At 38.6% G+C, this 24,842-nt stretch overlaps 2 protein-coding genes across 5 annotated transcripts in view; one reads left to right on the top strand and one right to left on the bottom strand.

Annotated features, from left to right (window-relative positions):
• The window catches only part of coro2a (coronin, actin binding protein, 2A), a 37,363-nt gene extending 23,760 nt beyond the window's left edge, over window positions 1–13,603 (top strand). For both annotated transcript variants that reach the window (XM_034130147.1, XM_034130148.1), the window contains exons 3-12: window positions 2,024–2,140; window positions 3,320–3,469; window positions 4,238–4,417; window positions 5,797–5,913; window positions 7,193–7,297; window positions 7,384–7,480; window positions 8,763–8,875; window positions 8,992–9,082; window positions 9,819–10,078; window positions 12,230–13,603. In XM_034130147.1, the coding sequence (XP_033986038.1) occupies window positions 2,024–2,140; window positions 3,320–3,469; window positions 4,238–4,417; window positions 5,797–5,913; window positions 7,193–7,297; window positions 7,384–7,480; window positions 8,763–8,875; window positions 8,992–9,082; window positions 9,819–10,078; window positions 12,230–12,370 (1,371 nt within the window). In that variant the 3' untranslated portion in view covers window positions 12,371–13,603. The remainder of the gene's footprint in view (window positions 1–2,023; window positions 2,141–3,319; window positions 3,470–4,237; window positions 4,418–5,796; window positions 5,914–7,192; window positions 7,298–7,383; window positions 7,481–8,762; window positions 8,876–8,991; window positions 9,083–9,818; window positions 10,079–12,229) is intronic.
• Window positions 13,604–17,307: 3,704 nt separating this feature from the next.
• On the bottom strand, window positions 17,308–24,127 carry anp32b (acidic (leucine-rich) nuclear phosphoprotein 32 family, member B). 3 transcript variants are annotated; one of them, XM_034130471.1, is made up of 7 exons: window positions 23,530–24,127; window positions 21,101–21,250; window positions 20,889–21,011; window positions 19,888–20,083; window positions 19,230–19,360; window positions 19,056–19,134; window positions 17,308–17,996 (listed from the first exon to the last, which is right to left on the bottom strand). In XM_034130471.1, the coding sequence occupies exons 1-7, from the start codon at window positions 23,581–23,583 to the stop codon at window positions 17,911–17,913; spliced, it is 819 nt and encodes a 272-aa protein (XP_033986362.1). In that variant the 5' UTR covers window positions 23,584–24,127; the 3' UTR covers window positions 17,308–17,910. The 3 variants fall into 3 exon arrangements, with proteins under 3 accessions (XP_033986362.1, XP_033986363.1, XP_033986361.1); XM_034130472.1 differs by having other exon boundaries at window positions 17,308–18,002; window positions 19,248–19,360; window positions 23,530–24,115; XM_034130470.1 differs by having other exon boundaries at window positions 17,308–18,002; window positions 23,530–24,088.
• Between the last annotated feature and the right edge of the window lie 715 nt (window positions 24,128–24,842).

Here is a 24,842-nt window from a genome sequence, read left to right on the forward strand (position 1 = left end):
AACAGGATTACGGAATAAACTACGATTGTAATTTTCATGAAACTGGGTCATGGAAGAAACAATACAATTATCGAACGGACCATAATCACAGGGAGGTATAACAAATGTTTTTCCCTTTCGTTAACATTGCGAGATACTGCGTTTGGTCTTAGCAGGGATCTCAGGTCTCTGCTTTTCTACTTAAAATAACTTTTTCTCTTTGGTAAAAAGTAGAAGAACAATTCCTCTGCTGAGTGTTCAACATCTCTCATGGTTTCTCTTTGCTCGTGCACAAACGGTACACCTGGGAAAGAAAGATTTGCTATCAGATTATAAATAGGACAGCAGCAGTGGAGCCAAAGCAAATACCAGGAAACCCCCGGCAGCTGATTAACTTCAACCTAAACATTGCATGTGGTCTTCTTTTTCCTCCTCATTATTCTGCCTTATCTCCCCCACCAACTTCACCTTAAACGTGATAAATCAAACACTCTCCATGACGTTATTTATGCATATTACCACATCCACCAGTGTTATCAGCAACAACAGTGATCCTTCAAATAAACTCAGCCAGACTTCCTTATTGTGTGCCGGTAAAATGTACAGTCCTGCTGTATGTCTCCAGCCGAGAGCGATTTATCAAGCTCCCTCCCTTCTCCCTCTCTCTGTCTGTGTCCAACTTTAAAATTATCTTTGACTTATCACCAGCCTCCTAGCTTGGGCAGGAATTGCATACGTGCTCAGGAATGACATAACTCATCGTTTGACCTCCCTCTTCCCTTTCTTTCACCATCTCGAGGAGGTGAAACTTCCCCCCTCTGCCGCCCTTCACCTCCCATCTTTGTGTGTGAGCTCACAGATAAACTATCGTTCTGTGGAGAAAGTAGTTAAAACATAAACACAAGAACAGTGCTTCTATGTTCTACTTTCTTGTGCATATGTTAGGTTTGCTGGAAAGCACAGGTAGTGGTTACATCATCCCCATGCAGACACACCTTACCTACACAGTAATCAAGCCTGCAGGTGTGTTTGAGTGTGTGTGTCAGTAGGAAGGTTCTGTTCGTACAAACTGCATAATTAGCAGACTTGTCCAGGCAGAAAATCTTCAGCAGAACTCTCTGACTTTTCCCTTGTAACAGGATCATGAAATACCAGGGCGTGTGTCATTTTGTGTAGCTCTACCTGTAGTTTGAATACTTTCATTTAAATGTCATGAAGAGTTTGACTGCTCTGTAGCTTGTACTCATATGTGAAGATCTTGTCCTGTTAAGATATTTAGAAATTAGCTTGCTACCTGTCTTTAAATCTGCACTAATAAATATGTTTTATATTAAAGGGAAACTCGGCCTATTTGGTCAGTCAGTTTACAGGTCTTAGGCTTGAATTTCGATAAATTACCTCAAGGGACGTCATTTGAGTCTACATTGTTTGTACATTGTCTTATTCTAAAGTCTACAAGTTTGAAACCCCCCTAAAATCTTCACGGAGGTAGTGGTGAGCTTACATGACCTTTTTAGTCCACTCCTCCTACAGGCTACATTAGCTGCTACTAGCATTACACACCTGAATATCTCCCTGTTTGTGGTTGAGTTGCATTATGGTTAATGTAGGAACCAGGTTTTGACAAGGAATAAGACCATTTCTCCTGATTTCTATACATGTGTCCAACAAACGCGGACAGTATGTAGGCAGAGGTAGCAGCCGATTTGAATAGTTAGCATAAAGTGGCCAGGAATCTATCCAAGGCTGGCCAAAATATAATCTGTAACAGGTTAACTCATTGTTTTACACTTTTTTGTACAGATTTAACAAAGAATATACAGTATAATGTGCTTTTTGAGCTTAACATGAGCTGGTGATCTAGCGCTTTCCCCCTGCTTCCAGTCTTAATACTGAACTAGCTAGCTACATATTTACTGTACATAAATGAAAGTGTCTATTGCAATAAATCATAGAGCATTTTTATCAGAATGTCAGACTAACTCAATGATATAAATGTTTTATATTTCAGTTTTTTATCCTCTTTTGTTCGTTTGTTTATCAGACAGGTAAAGTGGATCCTCACCAACCCCGAATATCGGGCCACAAAGGAAATGTGTTAGACGTCAAATGGAATCCATTCAACGACTACTGCATCGCCTCCTGTTCTGAGGACACCACGGTTTGTACAAACACACCCACCTAAAGTACAAATAGTTCATTGATGTGTTATCATTTTCATTCATTATGAGCGTGTAGCAGCAGGGAGATCATTTTATTGCCTTTCTGTTTAGCCTTCAAGAAGTCATTCCTCACATTCCTCAGCCATGACTTGGCTCAGAAGAAATCAATGTACAAAGAAAGAGAGAGAAGAGTGATATAAGACCATTTCTTTAAAGTAATTTATTTCTCGTATCCAGTGGACCCTCAATTATTTATTGAACCGTTATTTGTCATAGATTTAGACATATTGATTTTTGTTCGTTTGTGATTTCTCTTACAGTGGTGTATTCAAAGCCTTCACTAAAAAGTGCTGATGCCACTCTGTAAAAATGCATTGGAAATTAACTAAATGTATGTCAAAACTATCTAAAAAAAAATGCACTTAAAGTTAAAGGTGGGGTATGTAAGTTTGAGAAACCGGCTTGAGATCGCTAGAATTTGAAAATACACAGCCGGAAAAAATCTGCCACTTCCTTACAGAGCCCCTCCTCCAACACACACGAACGCGCACATGACCAATGAGGGCACGAGATAAGTTTGTGCACAGATGGAAGGCTGACAGGCAGGTAGGCCATCCAGTTACTTTAGCCGGGCCGGCTAAAATGATTGGTCGTGCTTTTTACAGTACTACGGCTTCTACAGATGACATTTCTTTATGGATTTTTTGTCAAAGCACTTAAGATATTCATTGCTATCGGGATGTTAAGAGCATTCCATGGAATATAACAAAAAGTGTATCTCGAGCCGGTTTCTCAAACTTACCTACCCCACCTTTAAGTAAAAGTACTCATCATTACTGATACAAGCATTCATGTAAAAGCTGAATTTTATGGTTGCAGTCGGTTGAATTTTTTTTCTGCCGTTTCGCCTTTATCAAATCAATGAGACAGGGAAAGAGAGAAAGGAGAAATGGCGCTTAATTGTACAAAATTGTAAATTATTATTCAAATAAATAATAATAGCAAACTTGAGAAGCTGGAAGCATTACATTTTTGCACATCAATCAAAAAGAATGTTTTTTTATATTGGCTTATGAACAAATCAACTAGTCAATTCAGGTGTACTGTGATAGTTTAATTTCTGACAGAACATCATATTTCATGAGGTCTTGATGATGTTGTTTTGGGTGTGTCTGCAGGTGAAAGTGTGGGAAATCCCTCCTCATGGCGTGCTGAAGAACCTCACAGTCCCGTGGAAGGAGCTCCAGGGTCACAGCCGCAGAGTGGGCCTCATCGAGTGGCACCCCACTGCTAACAACATCCTCTTCAGTACGGCCTATGACTACAAGGTAATGCAAACACACAGAAGTTAACCCTAACTCTGCCCAAAAACTGAACTCAAACAAGCTACTGTGACATATACTGTAAGCAAGTGTGCATATCAATGCAGTCAAACAGGTCACAGATCTATCAGCCCAGTTCTTTTTATCTGATCATGATAAAGACAAAGATTGCTGACAGTAACACTGCAATCTACAGTACAAAGCTTCACAATCGCTTTATAAGTGACAGCAGCATTTCAGGAATGTTCACTAAATGTACTGTCTTTCTGCTGCAATCAGAAATGGGACAAGTCTCATGACCGAGTCTAAATAAAGAACACTAAGTCAAATGTATGGCAGTGTCAACTCTCAAGGCACCAGTAGGCTTTAAAATAACCTTCATGTAAAAAAAAAAAGGGATTATTGTCTGAAATTATATGTATATATAATATAAGATATATTGCATCTACCCCTCTTTATAATAGCAGTGTCTCCCCCATGCCTTTTTAAATGTGAAAACCCCTTTTAAACATTGTTAAGACATGATGAGAAATCCCTTCATATCAACCAGTTGGCTTAACATTTTAATATAGAGAACCAAAGGAAGTTGAGTCAGGACACATAGGAGTGATTAACTACTATTACAGTCAAATAAGACAAAATATGTCAGTCTTTTATTTTGTTGAAAGAAATGCATTAATTCGTCAGATAAAAGTTGCAATCTGTCTGATTTTGTTATCTTCAATAAGTGAATGTCCCACAAAATGTTCAAGCCCTTGCCTTCAACTCTTCTAGGTGATGATCTGGAACCTGGACTGTCCAGAGCAGGTGATCAAAAACCCCGTACGGACAATCAGCCACCACACAGACGTCGTCCTCTCTCTGTCTTTCAACACGGACGGCAGCCTCTTCGCCACCACCTGCAAGGACAGGAAGGTCCGAATCATAGAGCCGCGCTCAGGAAACCTACTGCAGGTCAGACTGTTTCAATACATAACATATAATCCTGCAATTACATTTGAGAATGCTCTTATTTGTAAAGGCTGCTGCTTCAGTATGTGCCAGCTTATCTTATCTGAAACTTGTACAAACACAGGTATTTCTCTGTGTTTATTTAAGATATATTAAAAGTTTGAAAAGCTATTTTGAAAAAACATACATTTGCAGCTCAAAAAGTTCACATCACTTTTATTAGAAGCCTTTTTGGAGATGCACCCTTAAGTTTAGTTGTTGTTTACATTAGACTCCCAGCAACTGAAATTGCATGAGAGTGAGTTTCTTGCTCCTCTCCGTCTTCCCAGCTCAGGCTCTCATCCAGCACCACACAGCCAAAACTCACACCTCCGGCCCGATCAGGCCGACAGCATAACTCCACAGACCTTTGGGTCACCAGCCAATGACTCACACTCACATCAGTCCGCTCTCACTACCTTCCCCTGCCAAATAACCTCACGTGGACACATACATAACATTACATCACAATTCTGTCCTGTGAAACGTCATTATTAGTGTATACCTTTTAACCCTCCTGTTGTCTTCGGGTCAAATCTGACCGATTTACTACTTTCATCAATCATAACTTTTTTGTTTTAGATTCGATTGCATTAAGGCTTTATGATATCCTTCACAGTAGACATTTGAACATATACAATAGCTGATCACCACTTTCATTGAATTTAGGATGATTTAGTCAACTTTGTAAGACCCATGGTGTTCCCGGTCAAAAATGACCGCCATAAAGAAAAGGAATTAGTAACCATCCGGATCAGATAAAACACACGCGCACACACACACACACACACACACACACACACACACACACACACACACACACACACACACACACATGCGCACACACACACACACACACACACACGCACACACGCACACGCACACGCACACGCACACGCACACGCACACGCACACGCACACGCACACACACACACTGTAGATGTGTCCGTCCCCCTTTATGTGCCCATCCCCCCACATGGATCACACCTGGCACACGCAATACTTGTTCAGTGTCTATTCTTTGTATATTTACTGCAGTTTTTCATGTATACCAGTAGTCTGATACAATATTTACAGTTTGAAAGGGTGTTAAATGAAATTTGGTGATGATTAATGGTTTTTGTGTTAATGTAATAGCAGTTCAAACAGGACCGGCCAAATTTGACCGCGAACACCAAAGTAAGGGGGAGAAAACGAAGACAATAGGAGGGTTAATATAACTTAAGAAAACCTGTTTATACCAAATGTTTAAGATAAGATAAGATGGACCTTTATTAATACCCGAGGGGAAATTCAGGAGTTTAAACATAGTATGAGTTGTTTGATGTATGTTGTGTTTGCAGGAAGCCAACTGTAAGACGCACAAAGCCAGCAAGGTGCTGTTCCTGGGAAACCTGAAGATGCTCTTCACATCGGGAACTTCTCGCTGGAACGACCGACAGTTTGCTCTTTGGGATCAGGTGAGAGCTACAGGAAGTGTTTTCTGACAAATCCTCTCATTTCAGGTCCACTTATGCTCTTACAAGGCACTCCTATGCATTATGGGGTCTTAATTAGCTAATTGTAAGCTGGATCAGGTTTCAATATGTGGAGTGAATGCCATGTGATGACACCTACAATCACTTATCATCAGTTGACTGTCGTTCAACACTCAGGTTGTGTGGCGACACCTGAACCACCTCCATTCACCGACGATGATGATCTGACACTCTGTGGACCTTTGAGTTTAGATCCTTTTGTCACACATGCTGTTCCCATCCTCAAGAATTAACTAGATATGGTAGCTTCAAGTTATTTTATTTTATTAGTTCATGTTTCAACCTTCTTGGGCTAAAAAGAGTTGCTAAAAAGAGTTCTTCTGAGTATCCCAGGTTTTTTTTATATATATTTTTTCACAACAATTCAATAATTTGCAGTCAAAGTAGGGTTATTGACATTCATTACTTACTGAATGTGTTTCCTGTTCTTTTTATTCATCTCCAACATATTTATTTTAATATATAAAAGGGTTTGCACTAAACTTTAAAAGATATATAAATTTACATCATCAATTTAATTAGCCAATTGTCTTTCTAAATTCATTGGTTACCCGTTTAGTCAATAAAACAACAATGACAAAGATATATAAAAAGTGTATTGTTTTTTCCATAATGTTGCACACAAAAAGCACATGAAACGAACTGCAGTCGTTATTAAAAGGTTTGCAAATTGCTGGAAACCTTTGGGACAATGTAAGAACAAAATGTAACAAAATGCATATCATAGGTCTAGTTGGTTTTTACACCTTTCAAAGTGTAAAAGTTACATGTTAAACCTTCAAGACAAAAAGACGTGAGGAAAGTTGAATATTTTTGACCTAATAATCTTTGGGAAATGTACCTTACCAACTCATGGTTCATCTGTGTGAATCAAATTCTCTCACTGTAGAAAAAAAACCATTTAGCATCGTTTCATCCTAATGGTGTAATCTCATGGCTAAAACAATACTGAAAATGAAGTTGAAACTCTCTCACAAACACATCTCTGCCATCTAGTGGAGAAACATGTGGATTTCGCTGTGTTTTGAGAGAGTGTATCGTGGGTGGAAGATTAAAGCTGAAGCACGGATTAGGGATTGAGCACTCAGGCTTTTTAATTCAGCGCTGTAGAGTGTTCTTATGTAGAAGTGGATTTAAATGAGTGTTTTAATATTAGGGAATGTTGTCCATGTTCATTTTTTCATTTTATGTTTGTTTTCAGGATGATTTGTCTGTGCCTTTGCTAGAGGAGAACCTGGATGGTTCTTCAGGAGTCCTTTTTCCTTTCTACGACCCCGACACTCACATGCTCTACCTTGCTGGAAAGGTGGGTCTCTGACAGCAACTACAAAGTGTTAATACACAAATTACTTTTAATCACATTGTTATAAAGACTCCTCTTGTCTCTGTCAGGGTGACGGAAATATGAGGTACTATGAGATCGGCTCGGAAAAACCTTACATCCACTACCTAACAGAGTACCGCTCACACCAACCTCAGAAAGGAATGGGTAAGAAACACACAGATACACAAATATAAATACACACACAGAGAGGTGCTATACATTTAAACTGAAACCCAGTATGTTGGAAGTCAAATTGTCCATACATAGTGTGTCAAATGTGGTTGTTTTTTAAACTATGCATGCCTTCTGGGCCTCCTGACTCTCTTCCACCTGTAAGCAAAGCTATTGTGCAAATAAGCCGGCGATATTTGAATAGCCAAACCAGCTGATCAGGTGAAGTGATATGAAGACAGACATGCACTCAAGGTTTAGACTTGAAAACTCAAGAGATATTTTTTAATGAAAGAACTCTAGTTTGGGATTTTGCAAATATATTTTGTTATGGTACTAAACAGCAACCGTTCTTTGATATCAATTTACAGAGATATAAGCACAATGTAGACCTTTCACAGTCTTAGAGTACTATATATATCATACCCTATATTTCAGACGTTAAGATGATATTCAGGATGAAAGCTCTGTGGTAAAAATAATGTCGTTTTACCTGAAGCTTTACAAATATGGGTTTCCCCTTTGAACTTGTTTAAAGTCTTAGATTCTCTACCTCTTTCTTTCCTTTTTCTACTTGCCCTTTTAATTTTTAACTTAATGAGCATTGTTAAAGGGTGCCAGAGATCCAAGACTGTCATCCCCAACGATGGCTTAACTGTAATTCATTTCATTTCAAACCTTTATTTATCCAGGTGTATCCCATTGAGATCATTGATCTCTTTTTCAAGGGAGACCTGCTCAAATTGTTGTGTGTATGACAATAAAAAAACTTGAAAGCAGCAGAAATGTAATAAATCCTAAAGAAACGCATGCCAGATTCATTATAAGGGTCTAAGGATTAAAACGCTATGGACCTTTTTCTATTGTGTGTGTCCTTAATAAAGTCATTACTGTTATTAAGTTGAGTGGGTGTTAAAAGCCTATCATTTTTGTTCTGCACACGGCCCCTTGGCCTGTGCTCCGGGTGGGTACCACGTTGCCACATTTTATTTTTTCATCTCAATACTAACATACATGTGTACTTGCAAAACGTTTTTACCTTTTGTATTTTCAAAATGAGCATTACATTCATTCTTGTCAAGCCATAATGTATTTACAGTATATGGTTTTTTTCCGTAGTTATGTTTTGTCTTGGTTTTTATCACACCTTTTACCAAATCTCCATTTTAGTGTTCAGTTAATAACCGTCAACTGAATATAACAAGATATACTATACATATATTAAAGCTCAGTAGTGCAGCTCTAAAAGTAAAACTGTCTGTGTGTCTTCCTTCAGGTGTGATGCCTAAGAGAGGTCTGGACGTGAGCTCCTGTGAGGTTTTCAGGTTCTACAAACTGGTGACAACCAAGAGTCTCATCGAGCCTCTCTCCATGATCGTCCCCCGCAGGGTGAGAGCACAGCGTCTCACACAAACCACAAACACCAGGGAGATATACAAAATAAATACTCAATTTTGAACTAAATCGAATACGGAGAGCTAATCTGAATGTGTGTGTGTTTGTAGTCGGAGTCATACCAAGATGACATCTATCCGATGACGGCTGGCAACAGGCCGGCTCTGTCTGCAGAGGAGTGGCTCAGCGGCATCGATAAAGGTCAGACTTAATGTGTGTGTGTGACATTTGTGTATGATGGCGAGGTGCTGCGTGATTTACAGATGTGGTGGTGAACTGCTCCAAACTCAATTGTAACCGGGGTCCAAACATGCCTATAAAGATCAGGAAATAAAGGTAGGGCTGGGTTTAGTCAAGATCGCCATGTTGAGAAGAGTACTTCTCTGGTATTGAGATAGAAAACGTATCCAATACGTAAGACATATACATTTTAATTCAATTTGACTTATTTCTTATTTTTATTTTGAGATCACGGCAATCATGATACAATGGTTACTATGACAACATTTATGGATTGCTTAGCCATAGTTGCATTGCAAAGTTTTTCGCTATAGCATAGGTGTATTTTGAGTCACTTTTCCACTGTTTATAGTCCTTTGGTACCGTATTTAATAATAATAATAATAATAATACATGTGATTTATGAAGCACTTTTCCTGGTGCTCAAAGCGCTTAAACATTTAATAATGGTTCTTCCTTAAAGTGGTGGGAGAAGTAGTAAGATCCTTTACTTTGGCATTTAAAGCAAAAGTTCATCAGCAAATCTAGTATTTGAGCTGGTCAACGTACGGGAGATTGGTCTTACTTTTCATACTCACCTGTAGTTTAATCAGAATATTTCTTCTAACAAATCACACTGAATAAACTAAATGTTATTTCACCATCATTCAGCTCATCTTCCTCCTCTCTTCCTTCTCCATCTCTCTTTGCTATCTAGGTCCGGTGCTGATGTCTCTGAAGCCTGGAAGTCAAATAGCAGAGTCGTACTCGGAGATGGGTAAGGGGCTGGGAAACACACTGGACACGCGGCGGTCTCACAGCAGACCAGGCATGCTGCAGCTGGCCTACATTCAGGACAAACTGGAGACCAAAGAGGGAAAGGAGGACGGCGGCAACACAGAGGAGGAGAGGAGCTGGACGCCCGTCAGCAACGGAGAAGACTACGGACTCTGCTCTCCACCCAAGTCAGAGAATGAGGTACGGGGGGGATTTTGAGTTTATATCCTACTGTTTTTGCAATTATTTAGTTTGCAAAGGCAGAGACGTTGTGTGCTTTCCAGAAGACCAATAGAAGAATTAGAGATGAGCCTAAACTTTTGCATTGTCAATCCATCCTCCTGAATCCTGAAAGGTTTTATTTAGAGGCATCTAACCACAACATTTTAATGGAACAAAATAATTATACATGACAGGACATTCAAACCAAATAATAAATCAAACGGAGACATCACTTTGAATGATGTTGAGTTCATCAGTAAGTTGTGTAAAATATGAGCAAAATCATCATCAGTTAAAGTATGAATTATACAATTTCCCCCTCTCATCATGCAAACGATGCGGTGTCGTTTTCTGAGTCCGGTCAGGCTGTGTAAACAGTTTCCACCAATCAGAGCAGGGCATTGGTCTCTGTGCAGCCTGAAAGGCAAAACCTTGTCTAAAAAAGGTCCAGTAAGTCCCAGCTGCTGCTCAAAAAGCTTAAGGATAAGGCTGCGGATGCTCTATATTTTTGTTATTGACAATAAATCCCATGAAAATGCCAAAATCAACATTCAAGTAATCCTACTTAGGGATTGAACTGAAATATCTTATTCCTCAGCGCACAAACATATACATGTACAGCAGATATGTAGTTGTATTACAATATCATACTGTTTGAGTACCCAGCAGTTTAAGGAATCAACCTTTTTCCTTCTCTTACATTTTAAACTATATATTTTTCAACAGTAATCAATGCCACTGACAGGTTTGGGGAGTCAGAAAGTATTAGTAGAGATGGACTAACCAAATAGATGGTACAATTAGAATACCATCAGCTTTACCCTCAAAGATTTTGCTTTGAGTTTTCTGAAATAATTCAAAGTGACCTACATTAACATGTCAACATCATCCAGATTATGGCAGCTGGACGGTTAGAGAGATTTTAATAAGGAAATCAAAATGGAACGGCAACTCCAATGTATGGAGGACTAAAGCTGCCATTATAACAAATAAAGAAATAAGCCGAAAAAAAGATAAGATAAGATAAAAAACCACAATTAAAAAAATATATACATAAAATGTTTTTTTATCTGGCAAATTACTTATTTGTATAAGATGTAATTAATAAACAAATGTATATGTTTCAGTCCGTATTTATTTTTGTTCCGTATTTATCCTTATTTATTTTTTATTGGATTTTTGGTATATTTTTGCCCATATTTAAATGAGGGTTCATTAACCTTTGACTTAAAGGTCCCATGTCATGCTTTTCTGGTTATTACCCGTCCCCTTGTGTGTTATGTAGCTTTTTATGCATGTAAATGGTCTGTAGAGTCACAAACTCTCAAAGTACACCCTGTAGCGAGTAAAACTCTTAACACAGAAAAGACCTGTCTATGCTGCCCCAGAACGCCTCGTTGGAGATTTCTCTTTTTCCATTGTTTACTTCTTGGGTGAAGTGACGTATTTCGGGTATAGTGACGTAACGTAACGGCTCCGCAGATTGGTCCAAATTGACCAATCCGTGGAGCCGTTACGCTACATCCGCGGAGCCGTTACGTTTGGACCAATCCGCGGACTTCCTCACACACACACACACTCGGCGGGACGTTGCGAGGCTCGCTGCTGCGATGAGCGGGACACTGTGAGCTGGCTCACTGGTGTGGGGTCGGCGAGACAGCGAGACACCACGGAACTCAGCCTGGGAACACACACAAACTCCCAGCCAGGCTGCGGGTGTGTGTGTGTGTGTGTGCCCAGGCTGAGTTTCGCGCTGTCTCGCAGACGGCCACTGGGCTCACAGGGAGGGGGGGGCAGGAGCTTCAACAAGCCGTTTAGGACAGAGAGTGAATACACATACTATACAGAGATGCTGTATGAGAAACCAATGTGAGTTTGGAAAATTGCACAATATAAATGTATTTTAGTATTCCTCAACAATGGAATTATGATCAGTAGAAATGGCCATGACATGGGACCTTTAACACCCTATTAATTATCAAATAAACCTGCACATTTATTTGATAATTAAGGCTTTTAATTCTAAGTTTGTTTCTTCATATTTATACTATTATTTTTTTAATGGCAGCTTCAGTCCTCCATATAGAAGTAGATATATTCCAATGTATTGTGCTTGTGTTTTGTCTACAGCTGCGTCTGAAGTTCCACAAGCAGCAGGAGGAGATCAGACGGTTGCGGGAGCTTCTCAACCAGAGAGACGTACACGTCACACAGCTGGAGCTGGAGATAAAGAACATGAAAAACTCCCAGCCTCACCAGGGCTCACTTTGAGACTTGCCCCCCCCCCACAGAGTCACTTTCACCCCCTCATGGACCACATGCATTACTGTACAAACGCACTAACCCCATCTTCAAACCACCGCACCTCTGCCCTTTCTCACTCACTGCACAGGGGGGATTTACACCTCTACTTTAGGTTTCCTTTCTGTCTGTTCCTCACACGGTGCACATATTTTCTGTTCATGCACACACACTCAGACAGTGACTCTCACCCAGCTGTAATACAAAGTGAAACTCTTTGCACCTGTTGACTTTTACCCTGTTTCTTTTGTACGCTTCACAGCTATGCAAGTTTATTGTAATTTTTAGCTTTTCTATGCTGTTTGTAGCTGAAAAATAAAAAGGTTGTCTGTGCCTGTCTTGACTGAATGATGTGGCTGCCTGATGTTTGAAAGTTGTTGCAGGGCAGGACCAGACGTGGTGTGATTGTACGATAACGCTACATTTTATTTTTTATGCTTGGTGATTGTTTTTTTTCTTCCAATATTTAAACTACTGTAAGTGGAGATGGCTGTGGTGTTTTAATGTATGTTTGCTTGGAAGGAGCGCGATCTAAATGAATGCCGATATCATGATCCTCGCTGTGTTTCGTTGAGCTGCATATTTTTTATGTTTTTTTGTTTTTTTAATGACTGGAAAATTGGTGAATAATTAATCTGTTTCACAGCAGCTATTGTGTAAGCCATGTCTGTAACTGATGCCATGTACCAGTTCTTAATTTTTATATTTATTTTAAAAATACAGTCAAAGAAAAAATACAATCAAATCGAGTTCTTGAATTCACAATTGTAATGTTGCAATATACAGCATGCAAACTGTTTTTAAAAAGACTGAAAGATCGCTTTCATTTTTCCTGATGTGGAATCACTGTGAGAAAACTTTAAAGCCATCGTAGCTCCGGAGCCCTGCACCACTTCTGGGTTTGTTTTCCTCCAGATTTCAGCTCTGAATGTATTTTCCTAAATAGGGTGTCTTTTTTTTGCTCTCTGTAAAAAAAAATGAAACATATCACTGGGGTTTATTAGTCATGTTTAAGCTGAAAGAGTATCTAATACTGTAAGTGGATAGTCAAATCGGAGCATCCCAATGCTCTAATAAGTAATAATGCAAGTTAAGGTGGGAAATAAATATATGTTATAAGATAATGACATTTTTACCTTGTACACCATTGTGGCAATTCCTCTAACATCTCAGTCATTAAATCACGTTTTTTTTATTTGTCAATTCTTTAATTCACTGGCTTAGACAAAAACTGTGTTTTTATTCATATTTGGTTTCTCAGTATCCAATTATAGATATACACACCGATATTAAATTGCAAGAAAGATACATTTATACGATTTTGTTTACATGAATTACTCTTAACCAGGATGTATAGTTATTGACAAAATTGAGCTTTATAGTTGATTTGCAGCTCAATCTAGAACACTGACAGCTATGAACTGTTTTAATTTGTATATTTAGTTTGTAAGTAAATGGATGTTGAGTGAGATGATATTTATTATTATATAGTATATATAATTACTCTGGTCAACTGCTGTTTCTATGTCAATAATGAATTGTCAAGCTCAAATTTAGGCCAACCGGGACGATGAATACTAATACAGGTACGTGGATTTTATTTATTATTTATTTGTAAATGAAATATTGCCAGTATGATGAGTTGAAATACTAAATCTGGAATTGAAGAGAAATGAACTCAACTGGAAGACAGGTATGTATCTTTTAAAGGGAATATTTTACTAACATGTGACAGGAAACTCATCAATACTTTTAGAGGCTTAGATATGATAATCTGTTAATACAACTGCAAAGACTTAAATCTTTAAAACATACACAAATGTACACGAGTAAGTAAAGTCCACCTTAATGTCATATCTAAACGTGTTTTCCTTCAGGTAACCTCTGAATGGTGTTCACAGTATTTGCCATGTGCAGTCGGACCAGTTTCTTATATTTGCTGCTTTCAGAATTTAAACATCCCTTGTTCTCCATGTTAAAGGGAACCATTCTCTAAATGTAAATAATATATATAAATAAATATATATATATATTTATATATATATAATTAAAGAGCCACTTACTATACTGCATAACACCATGCATGCCTGTATTCATGTAGGCACAACACCATAATGATATTCTAGATTTGGCTTACATTTCACAGCCTGTTCTTTATAACACATACAGACACACTGGCTTCACTACAATTGTGACCTCTCTGACCTCTGGCTGGACAGTTCCAGCACAGCTTCATCTCTGGCTGACTTTTGTCCAGGAGCAGCAACGCCCGGTCTATTGTAAACTCTAACCCCCACTGCTGCTGGTGGACAAGTCTCAACACATTCCCACAATGCACTGCTGTTATTGCACAAGGGCTGATTTGGCTGTTTGATCACATCACAACTGTTAAAAGTGACATGTTGTACCACCAGAGACATGTCAACCAGCTTATCTGTGTCCGTGTAACTGTAGAGTTACATTTTCCCCATTCACAAAGCTATTTTATTTATATTTGTATATTATTTCTGCTTCTCTTAGTAGTTTGCAATCTATGCCATCATCTTGTGTTCAAAAGACAATCAATGGTCAGCCTGGAAATGCAATGCTGTATGCGGTTTATACCACAAATAAATATCTGTAGCTGAATAACAAAGGAGCTGCCATATTTTAACACATTTGTTCACAGCAGTTTTGTAGTGACTGAGCTGTCACTACAAAACTGAGAATTTGGGTTATGCACTTTAGTTAACGCTGGCCCATTTCCAGAGCATGTATTAGGACCACATACTATGAAACTGTAACATATTTAATAACATAATGATTGAAGAAATTCTTAAAGAGGCCCCTTTTTATACTTTTTGGGGTTTTCCCTTTCCTGTAGTGTGTTATATAGATTTCTGTGCATGTAAATGGGCTGCAAAGGCTAAAATCCAATAGTTCCCTGTAGAGGGAGTTTCTCTCGATTGGACTCCTTTGTTTACTTCTGCGACATTGTGACATCACTATGTAACGCTTGTGCTTCTATTGGCTAGTGCTCCAACACATTGTACGTGATAGTCTAAGGGGCGGGACATCTCTTAGCGGTTGACCAATCACAATAGAGCCGTACCTGATGATATTTATGGGGTACCATGTGTCAGTAAAGGTTCCTTAGACTTCATTTCCCACTTGTTAGTATGAATAAACATTAGCATGAATTATTGACGAAAAGCAGTGAAGGGTGGAAAATGAAATTGTGTCTCTTTACAAATCTTTTTCCTGCTGTTTCTCCAAGTTCTCTCATGAATGAATCATCACAATGTTGTGGTACTGTGCTGATTGCTTTGCTGAACTACAATTGTGAAAGATGGATCATCACTCTGTTGCTTTATTATTAATGTGGCCAATACCAAGTCCTCAGAAAAACATCTCAAGAAGCCAAATGAGAACAACAATATCAATCCATTTCGGAGAGCTCTCGGTATTAAACCATGCACACTCTGACAGTCTCTGTGTTATACTGGAGCAATAACGTGGCTGCAGAGTCGAGTGAGGCATTCACTCTCTGATTTAATAAAAACATTTATTAAAAGTTTGTTGCTGGCTTCACATGACCTCATTGTGTCTGGTCTATGCATTTAATCCAGTTACTCTGATATCTTTAAATTGTCTGTTAGATGTATTCAGTAAAAACGGAAACATATGCTTTCTTTTAATATAGTTTCGAAAAACAATATTGATCACATAACATATAATTTAATATTTCTGGGAAATCCATTTGTCTCTTGTCTACCTAAAACAATAAATTGAAGTAAAAAGCCTTTCACTCAGTGGCTCAGACCCATTAATATTTGAGCAGAGTAAGCTATTTCTGTTACAAAATCAGCAGTGGTGCTTTCAGGTCCGGTAGCTCCCTCAGTTAACTATTGACTATGTGTGTGGAGTCTGAGGCTGCAACATGTGGACAGCAAACATCATTCATCTGTACATGATTGCCTGTCTTGTGTTCAAAGTTAACACAAATAGGCTCTAAAGGAAGCAGCCTGGAGAAGATCAGCCGCCTGTAACGTTTTTAAAACGAATGACTTGTATACCGTTTCTGTAGATTGAACAATGACTACCTTTGTCACATAATGTGTTTTACACTACAAACAAGCTACTCTCTTGTTCCGGAAAACTCTTCTTTCTTTAAACAGTGACATTCACCAGTCATGTTATTGGTTGCTGTAAACTACACTCTAACCTGGGGGTCAGCAGGCTCCAGTTAGTCACAAGAGAAGGGTTCATTGATTGATTAACAAAGATACCATATTTTTGTTATATGAAAAGCCTGCTAAGGCCTCTGGAGTTTCAAACAGAGGTGAACATTAGAAAACATTTTACCCACAATTGAAGACTACATTTTGTCCCTATCTTACATGGACTTACGAGAAAAGGGTCCCCTTATGGCAAGTGGAGGAAAGTAATAATTGTAGCTACTAAGCTCTTTCCACATACAAATAGGCATTGAGGAATTGTATAGGGATCAACTTTAAACTGTCCGCTAATTCCTAGCTTAATCAATTGTTGGGTCAATTTAAATACAGAACATAGTAAAAAATGTCCATCTGTATTTCTCAAGATCCAACTGATGTCTTTAAATGTCTTGTTTTGTGCGTTCAAAACCAAAAATATTTGATTTAGTACATCATAACAGAGGTAGGATATTTTGAAAGCAGAAAACAGCACGTGCCATATTTTCATGAAAAAACCTTCAAACGGGTATCAAAATAGTTGCCGATTATTTTCTTTTGTCAATGAAATATTACAATCTCAACTGGTCTTTAAAGCCCTTTTCTGTGGACTGTGGGGTAGAGTCCCCTTGGTGCAGAGAACATAAGAATATTTATGGCTGCCATCACTTAACGCTCATTTTGGGGAAATGGCAGGAAGAGAGAGAAAGCACAAAATGTTAACATTTTATTTACAAAGTTGTTTTTTGTCATACAGAAAGTAAAAATGTAGCTACAACCTTGATTTGTGCAACAGGCGGCCACACTAAAAATCATGGCCCGCTGGTTGCACAGCTATAGCAATAATTTTATTGGGAAAAATAAGGAACAGAAAAAAGAAAAAAAACAATAAGACAAAAACAATTTAGAAATAATAAAACCCAACAAACAAAAAATAATTCATCCAACAAAATATTAAAAGCACAGACCCAAAACTAGATACCAGTCCCAAAGTCCTCACACGGGAATACACATAGAGGGAGCAACAGTGAAATTGTGGAATGCTGAGTGCTGGGCTGCCTGAGAACCTCGGGCCGTTGGGGGGTGAGGTGGAGGATGTTGGGTGGCTCTCAGCTCCATGTGGGGGAGGAGGGGGAGAAAAAAGGGGGCGGCAGCTCCACTCGGCCCACCCGTCCGGTACAGTCTTGCCCCGTAAAAAGAGCTCAGAGCTGGGGGTCAGACGTGGATTACAAAGGCGGTGCGAGTTGTAAGACGGCGGACGTTCGGGTTTGTGGGGAGGGAGGGTCACTCGGTAGGCTCTCGTTTTCAGTTTAGCTCTTAATCGTCGTCTTCATCATCGTCGTCATCCTCGTCCTCATCCTCTGGGTCTCGCTTTCTCTTCTCACCTTTCACGGCTACGACTTCTGCTTCTGGGGACAGAGGGAAATCTGTGTCATGAGATGTCATCGGATGGCAAGACCATAAAACTAGCACAACTGTGAACTAATATTCCTTTTGCAACCACTAAAACAACACTGGACACATTTTATCCCTTTAAAGTCCAAGAGCCGGATTCATGTTTTAACTTTTTACTATCTACATATCTTAATGTGTTACATATCTTAAAATTAAGTGTTAACTCTTACAAACAACTAGTTGTTCAGCTTTATCAAAGACATCCTCTAGTGGGACATTAAGGAGAGGGGTCAGTGTTGAAGAATGGTCACTATCATGTTTTGCTGTCTCTACATGATATAATGTTGCACGATTAGGAGCTGAAAATAACTGTCAGATATGTATCTTCAGTAATGAAATTTTTCAGGATTTACTGGCCCTTCCCTCCTCCTCCTGCAATGTATTTGCTCACAAGCTTTATTTCTTCTACCAATAGCTTTCTAATACCGTATTAATAATGAATCCATATATACTGTCTTATTTGAGTTGTATGAGTGGTCAGTAAGTCACCCCTATAGAAGCCCCTTGATAAGGCCCTGTGCCCTCTCCTGCATAAAGCTCCATCAGTAACCAGAACCACCAGCAGGTGTCATATTATCCCTGATATCAATTTGTCATTATCCAGTTCAACATGACACCAACATACTAATTATACTATGCAAACATGTATTCAATTTAAGTTTGCAGCTTAATTACAAACAAAATCTGAAGTACAATGTCTATAAAAAGCCAATCTGCCTTCCTGTTAATAGAAAAACGCATTTGATTTTTAAAACTGGACAGTGCCAGTTTAAGTTCATTTGACTGTTGCCCTTTGTTTACTTTAATAACACAATACACTAAAAAGGCACTCTGCTAAATTGTTTAATTATTTTGCATTCTACTTTTAGTGTTCACACAAATTCTGTTGTACTAATAGTAATAATTTACTACTGTGTTGAAACATGTTTAAAAAGGTGCTATGGGGTTAAATACATTTTCTAAATGTGATGGGGGTGGAACACTCAAATGAAGTAAATGGTACATACCGTCTTCATCATCATCATCATCATCATCGTCGTCATCTTCATCATCATCCACTTTTCCCACTTGACCAAAGGTCGCCACCTGTAAACAAAATTGTACGAGTTAAAATCGAAGATGCATCCAAATGCTTATATCTTTCCACCAAATAATCCTGGCTCAATGGTTTGTTTTATTACCTCATCATCTGCGCTGACCTCATCATCATCATCCTCTTCTCCTTCTACCTCCTCTACCTCCTCCTCGTCTTCCTCCTCGTCCTCTTCCTCATCAAAGTCCTCCTCCTCTCCGTCCTCATCTTCCTCTCCCTCTGCAATACAAAAGCAACAACAATCAGTCGATAACAAAGTGGAATAATGCTCTAATCAAAGTCCAATAGTTCAACTGAGAGACACAGGTAATTATTTTGTGTTGCAATTAAAAGTTCCAGACAGACGCATAGTTCCTACAGCTTCAGGCAAGTTAGATTAAATACTTGTAATGCCACTCAGAAATGTAAGAACAATTATTCATGCATTTTTTCCACTACAGATCTGCTTGACGTTAATGCAAAAGGAATTTGGTAAATATATATATTTTTTTAATAGATCTTACCAAAAATGTGTTTAGAAGACAGATGAAAGATTATTTGAAGACATTTTATCACAAATTAAGGCTTCATTTTTAGATGAATATATTTCATGCCCTTTAAGACTTTTTAAAGATCTGTGGGAGACTTGCAGGCAGCCGTGTTGAGGTTGAACTGTATTTACATTTCTTATTCAGCAGTTATATTCATATCTTTCCAGCTGTCGTGGACCTACGGATATCATTACAGCAGGATGACCATAGACATACCTTCAGAGTCATCAACATCGTCTACGCCTTCTCCGTCCACCTCTCCGTCAGAGTCGGAGGCTTCCCTGTCCTCCAGATCATACCCATCCAGGTAGGTGAGCTGTGGCAGCAGCTTGAACACACTCTCTCTGTAGTCGTTCAGGTTTGTCACTTCACAGTTGAACAGGTCCAAACTCTTCAGGTTATCCAGCTTTTTCTGTTGATCAAATGCAGATAAGTACTGTGATGAGTAACTGCTGTGTGTCCGGTCCTGAGTTCAGGGTACTAGAGGTACATGGTGTTGTGAAAAAAGTAAAACTAGTCTATGTTTAGCAATACCAATTATATAGGGTTGATATTCCCTTTAATAACTAAATGTATATATTGCACAGTATTCTAGTGTTTACAAAATATTAAGGCTAGAAGAGTTTGATAAGTTCAGAAAATAATATCACTTTACTTTAAACCCATCCTCTAAAACCAGGGACATGATGCAACATTATGTCCAACACCTAAGACAGTATCTGGACTAATTTCACAATATCAATTAGATATAATTTCTAGCCCTACCTTGATTTCAAAGATTGGTATCATCACTGTCTACAAACATGTTTTTTCTTATATGAATATCAACTCAAGAATCGTATTTCAAATTAGTATAATTGGGTATTAAATACAAGTGCATTGATGGACGATCTATCATTACTTTTGTAAGGGTCAGGTCCAACATAGACTAAATATTTAGATCAAAATATTCAGAAAACTGGGCTGAAATCATTTTTTATTCTGTTGGTTGAGTAATAACAGCTATTTACCTGCAATTATATTAATGCTAGTAAGGCTGTGTACATGACATGGTTTGGTACAAAGGTATGTCTGCATTTTAGTAAATTGTCATTAATAGTAGATGAGAAAACAAAAAGTGCAATGTCTTCCCCAACCTAAGAGTATACACATTCTGTAGGCATGCAGATGGATATGTTTTATGACTGAGTGTGTCTTCCAACATATAGGAAACATACCAATGGTTCCAATGTGCTGATGTCTTTCAATTTGTTGCCACTCAGGTTTAGATGTGTAAGGTTGGGAAGTTTCTCTGCTAAAACATCAAGGCCGCCGCTGATTCTGTTGTCGCTCAACTCCAGCTGAAACACGGTAGAAGGAAATGTTATTCGAGCTGAACTTTTATCATAATTCAACTTTTACTTATAGGGAGGATGATTGTAATTTTTACCTTTTTGAGTTTTCCTAGTTTAGGCAGGTTGGAGACGGACATTAGGCCAACATTTATCAAACTGAGGAACTCCAGGTTGACAAACTCAGCTGTGAGGCCTTCGATCTTTCCTTCAACTGATCGACAATTATCAAGGACAAGTTCTCGTACCTGAAAAGTAGAAAAGTATATCACATTTAAAATGTCACCAACGCTGTTTTATGCATTTAGTGAAACTATAATAAGAAGTCATACTTACAACTCATTCTTAAACAAATGTAAAATATTTAATAAAAATATTAAACAAAGTTAACATGATGAATTAAAACAAGGTACTTTGTGTAAACAAAATCACAGAGACAACAAGCTTGAAAACAACATAACGTTTTTTTAATCGGGGGTGGTGTTGTTTATCAAAGTGGCCCATGCTTTGAACAAAGTAATTAAAATGTATCTGCTGTAAAATACTGAAAAACAAGTCTAAAGGCGGAGTTTGTTTGAGTCAGTTAATACTAACAATGGTTGTGCAATTCAGTGTTGAACAATACGTTGCAAAAAAAAAAAGTTGTTGTCAAACGTCAAAGATCAGTATTTCCCAAGTAAAAACACCGAAACACAACCTGTGTCTCCATCTAAAAGCACTTGTGTGATTAATTTACCCGGGCGAGACAGATAACATAATGATTTTCATTGGGAACAGTAGAGCAGTAGCTTCTCATGGCCTGCTGTAGCAGTCACTAATGACAAATGCAATGATTTTTTAGTAAGCTAGCTCGCTACAAGCTAATCATTGCCCCTTTTAAACGCTGCCGTGCGGTAGAGGAGCAGCTATTCTGTCTGCCCGCCATTAGCCAACTCAACAGCAGCGGAAAGGATTGCGAATACACCCTTAGTAAAGATTCTTTTTCTACGATAAACCATCTTTCATTTGGGAAGTGGAATATTCCTTGTCGTCGAAGGAACGACCGTAATGGGCAGTTTGTAACGGGGTAAACCGTCGTTTTCATGTCGAAGGAAATATATTGAGAACGGACATTTAGTAAAAACAAAGATGGAGACAGTTCCTTTCTCCCAGAGCTTCAAAGACGACAGAATGACAACATGGCGATTCCTGAGATACAGTATGCAGTTCTCTGAACACCTTCAATGGCACAAAAAATGCTGTTTAGAAAGAGTAATTATAGTTTCTTAAACGTTATCCAGGTTATTTTTCGATGGTATATTAGTTTTATTTCATGCATGAGTCGGGGGGAAACGCCGACCGTCGAGTTTTTGGCTGCCCACGCATCAAGCGCGGTGCACCGGATCTCCGTGTCATTCAAGCAGGGTGGCTCGGTGTGTGAAGCCGATCGATCAGTGTAGTTTAAAACAACATCCAGTTTATAGTAACAGTAAATACTGGGCAAATCATTGTGGTTCTGACGTTTTAAGATTACAGATTTATTTATTTTTGTTGTCTTTGACCAGTGGAGCGAATGGTGGTAATGTGGCGGGAACAAAAATACTAAGTTAGGGTTCCTGCTCACATATTCTATTAAAGAAGTTAGCAATATTTATAATAGTATATGCACTGATATGAAAGTAGTAGCTGTTATAAAACTATGCAAGCTATTGTGTTGAGAAAACCGCTGCACACTCACACCTTTAAAAAAAAAAAAAATGACGAATCGGCTTAAACGTGGTTTTTAACGATTTACAATAACGGGTACAGTTGGCTATTTGTTACAGTTTTGATAGAACAACTGTTGTTATAGTAACACTGGCTTAACGTTAAATGGTCATGGTGTGGATGACTCGTGAATCAAGTGACTGTTTTTTGTTGTCGCGGCTGAATCTGCTGGCCATTTGCTATTAACGTACTATACAGAAATGTAAAGGCATAAAACTCGTGATCTGCCCGTTCACATGTAACAACAACCGATGTTTTAGCACGATAGTAGAGTTGTACCGATCATTTGTGATACAAAGCGCCCCATTTTTAGCAGTTATGCTAGCAGCAAACATGGCTTCCAAGGTCTGTGTAAAATATACCGCTCTGTGAATGCTAAACGCGGCGCAGGAAGCATATTTCGTAATATATATCAGCGTAAAAATAAGTTTACTAATAGTGGTACAAAGGGGGGGTCGAGCTGAATCGTGTGTGCACCAAGGAGGCTGCGAAACGGTTAAACCACTGCAATAATGCCAGCAAGCTGAGGAATCGCCGATTCAAAGTAACGATTCAATTTAGCTTTTCTCCTCTCGTTGCCCCTATACGCCCAATCCTGAACTGTTTAAAAGATTAAGCTTGAGTGTTTTTCGCCCTATTATGAACAAGAAACACAATCTAAATCCCATGTGGTCACCATTACGTTAGCCACACAGGTCACTCGCAAAGCAAAAAAGTAGCAAGCTGCTAGCAAAAGGCTAGCCAGAAAACTAAGGGTTGGTTTTAAAAAAGCACGACTCACATCAGACGGTGTCCTGTTTCTTAGCTCCAAGTGGATCCTCTTTTTCATGTCCATCGTGCCCTATGAAAGTGAAACTTTTCTCTCTTGGGTTTTGGTGGGATCTTCAGTCCAAAGGCAGAGATGCCCTAATGGAGGGAGAATATAGGACTGTATAATGAACTGAGCCAAACGCTAAGTTAGTCGGAGAGAGGAGAAACCATGGAGGGAAACGGGACTGAAACAAAATATATGCTCAACAGCGCCATCTGCGTCCAGAAACGCCCATCGCCTCTATGAAGGCATTGCAGTCACAAAACATGACGCTGCCCCGAAACAGTGCTATGGTGCAATTTATTTCTGCAAGGAAAGTACTGTACTACGTTTAGAGAAGACACGAGTTCTTTGTCTTTAAAGTCACGTTTGCTAAACAAAGAATAGCCTAAAAATTGTATATAGTATACGCGTAGCAGCATTTACCAAATACACATCGACAAAGTAGGTCAAATGTTCAACTTTGTTTATAAACTTCACTCCAAGTTTGCAAAGCTTAAAACATGTCCACGTTATTTATATGTAACTTTATATTGTTGTTGCTTCACACTGGATGTGTAAATAAGGCAACATATATTTTATTTGGACTAAAACCTGTTGCCTGGCAATTTCATAATTGTAATTGTTTATGAATGTGTAATCTTTGTAACCATTTTTCCAATAAAGTGCCCAATGGATAAATTGTGTTGTACTTTTTGTTCATAAATTCCAGATTCCTTTAACCGTTTCGACACTCTGAGAGGAGGGGTGTGTTTGGTTTGCAGTAAAGAGAGCATTGTATATGCACATGGAGAGCGCCCCTACAACCCCACCCCCCTTACTTCCTGAGACACCAGAGCCCTCAAGTAAAAGTACTGACTATGAGTAGTTGATTTTCAGAAATTAAAAAAAATGATCATACAACTGTATTCTGTACTTCGGGGAGATTATGAATACATTTTTAGTGTTGGTTGTAAATATTAAACAAAAATAAATAGGGTTTGGGCTTTAAAGCTGTAGGTCCACTGTTCAGGGCAAATTATGGAAATAGTCTTCGGCCTAGTGCAAGTTATACATACGACTTTAAAATATGTGTTAGGTAGTTGAATATATACACCAGAAGATGGCACCATAGCTGCTTTGACCTTCCTCAAATAATAGCTACATTGTGCAATAGTAAGGATTTGTATGTGAGTGACAGCTTTTTTTTGCCTTTGGATGTTCCAGTAGCCTAATGCTGATACTAATCTGTTATTTAAATAAAATGTTCATACTTTGAAGGAGTCTTTACTCCTTATCAGCTG

Source organism: Trematomus bernacchii, unplaced genomic scaffold (genome assembly GCF_902827165.1).
Source record: "Trematomus bernacchii unplaced genomic scaffold, fTreBer1.1, whole genome shotgun sequence".
NCBI lineage: Eukaryota > Metazoa > Chordata > Actinopteri > Perciformes > Nototheniidae > Trematomus > Trematomus bernacchii.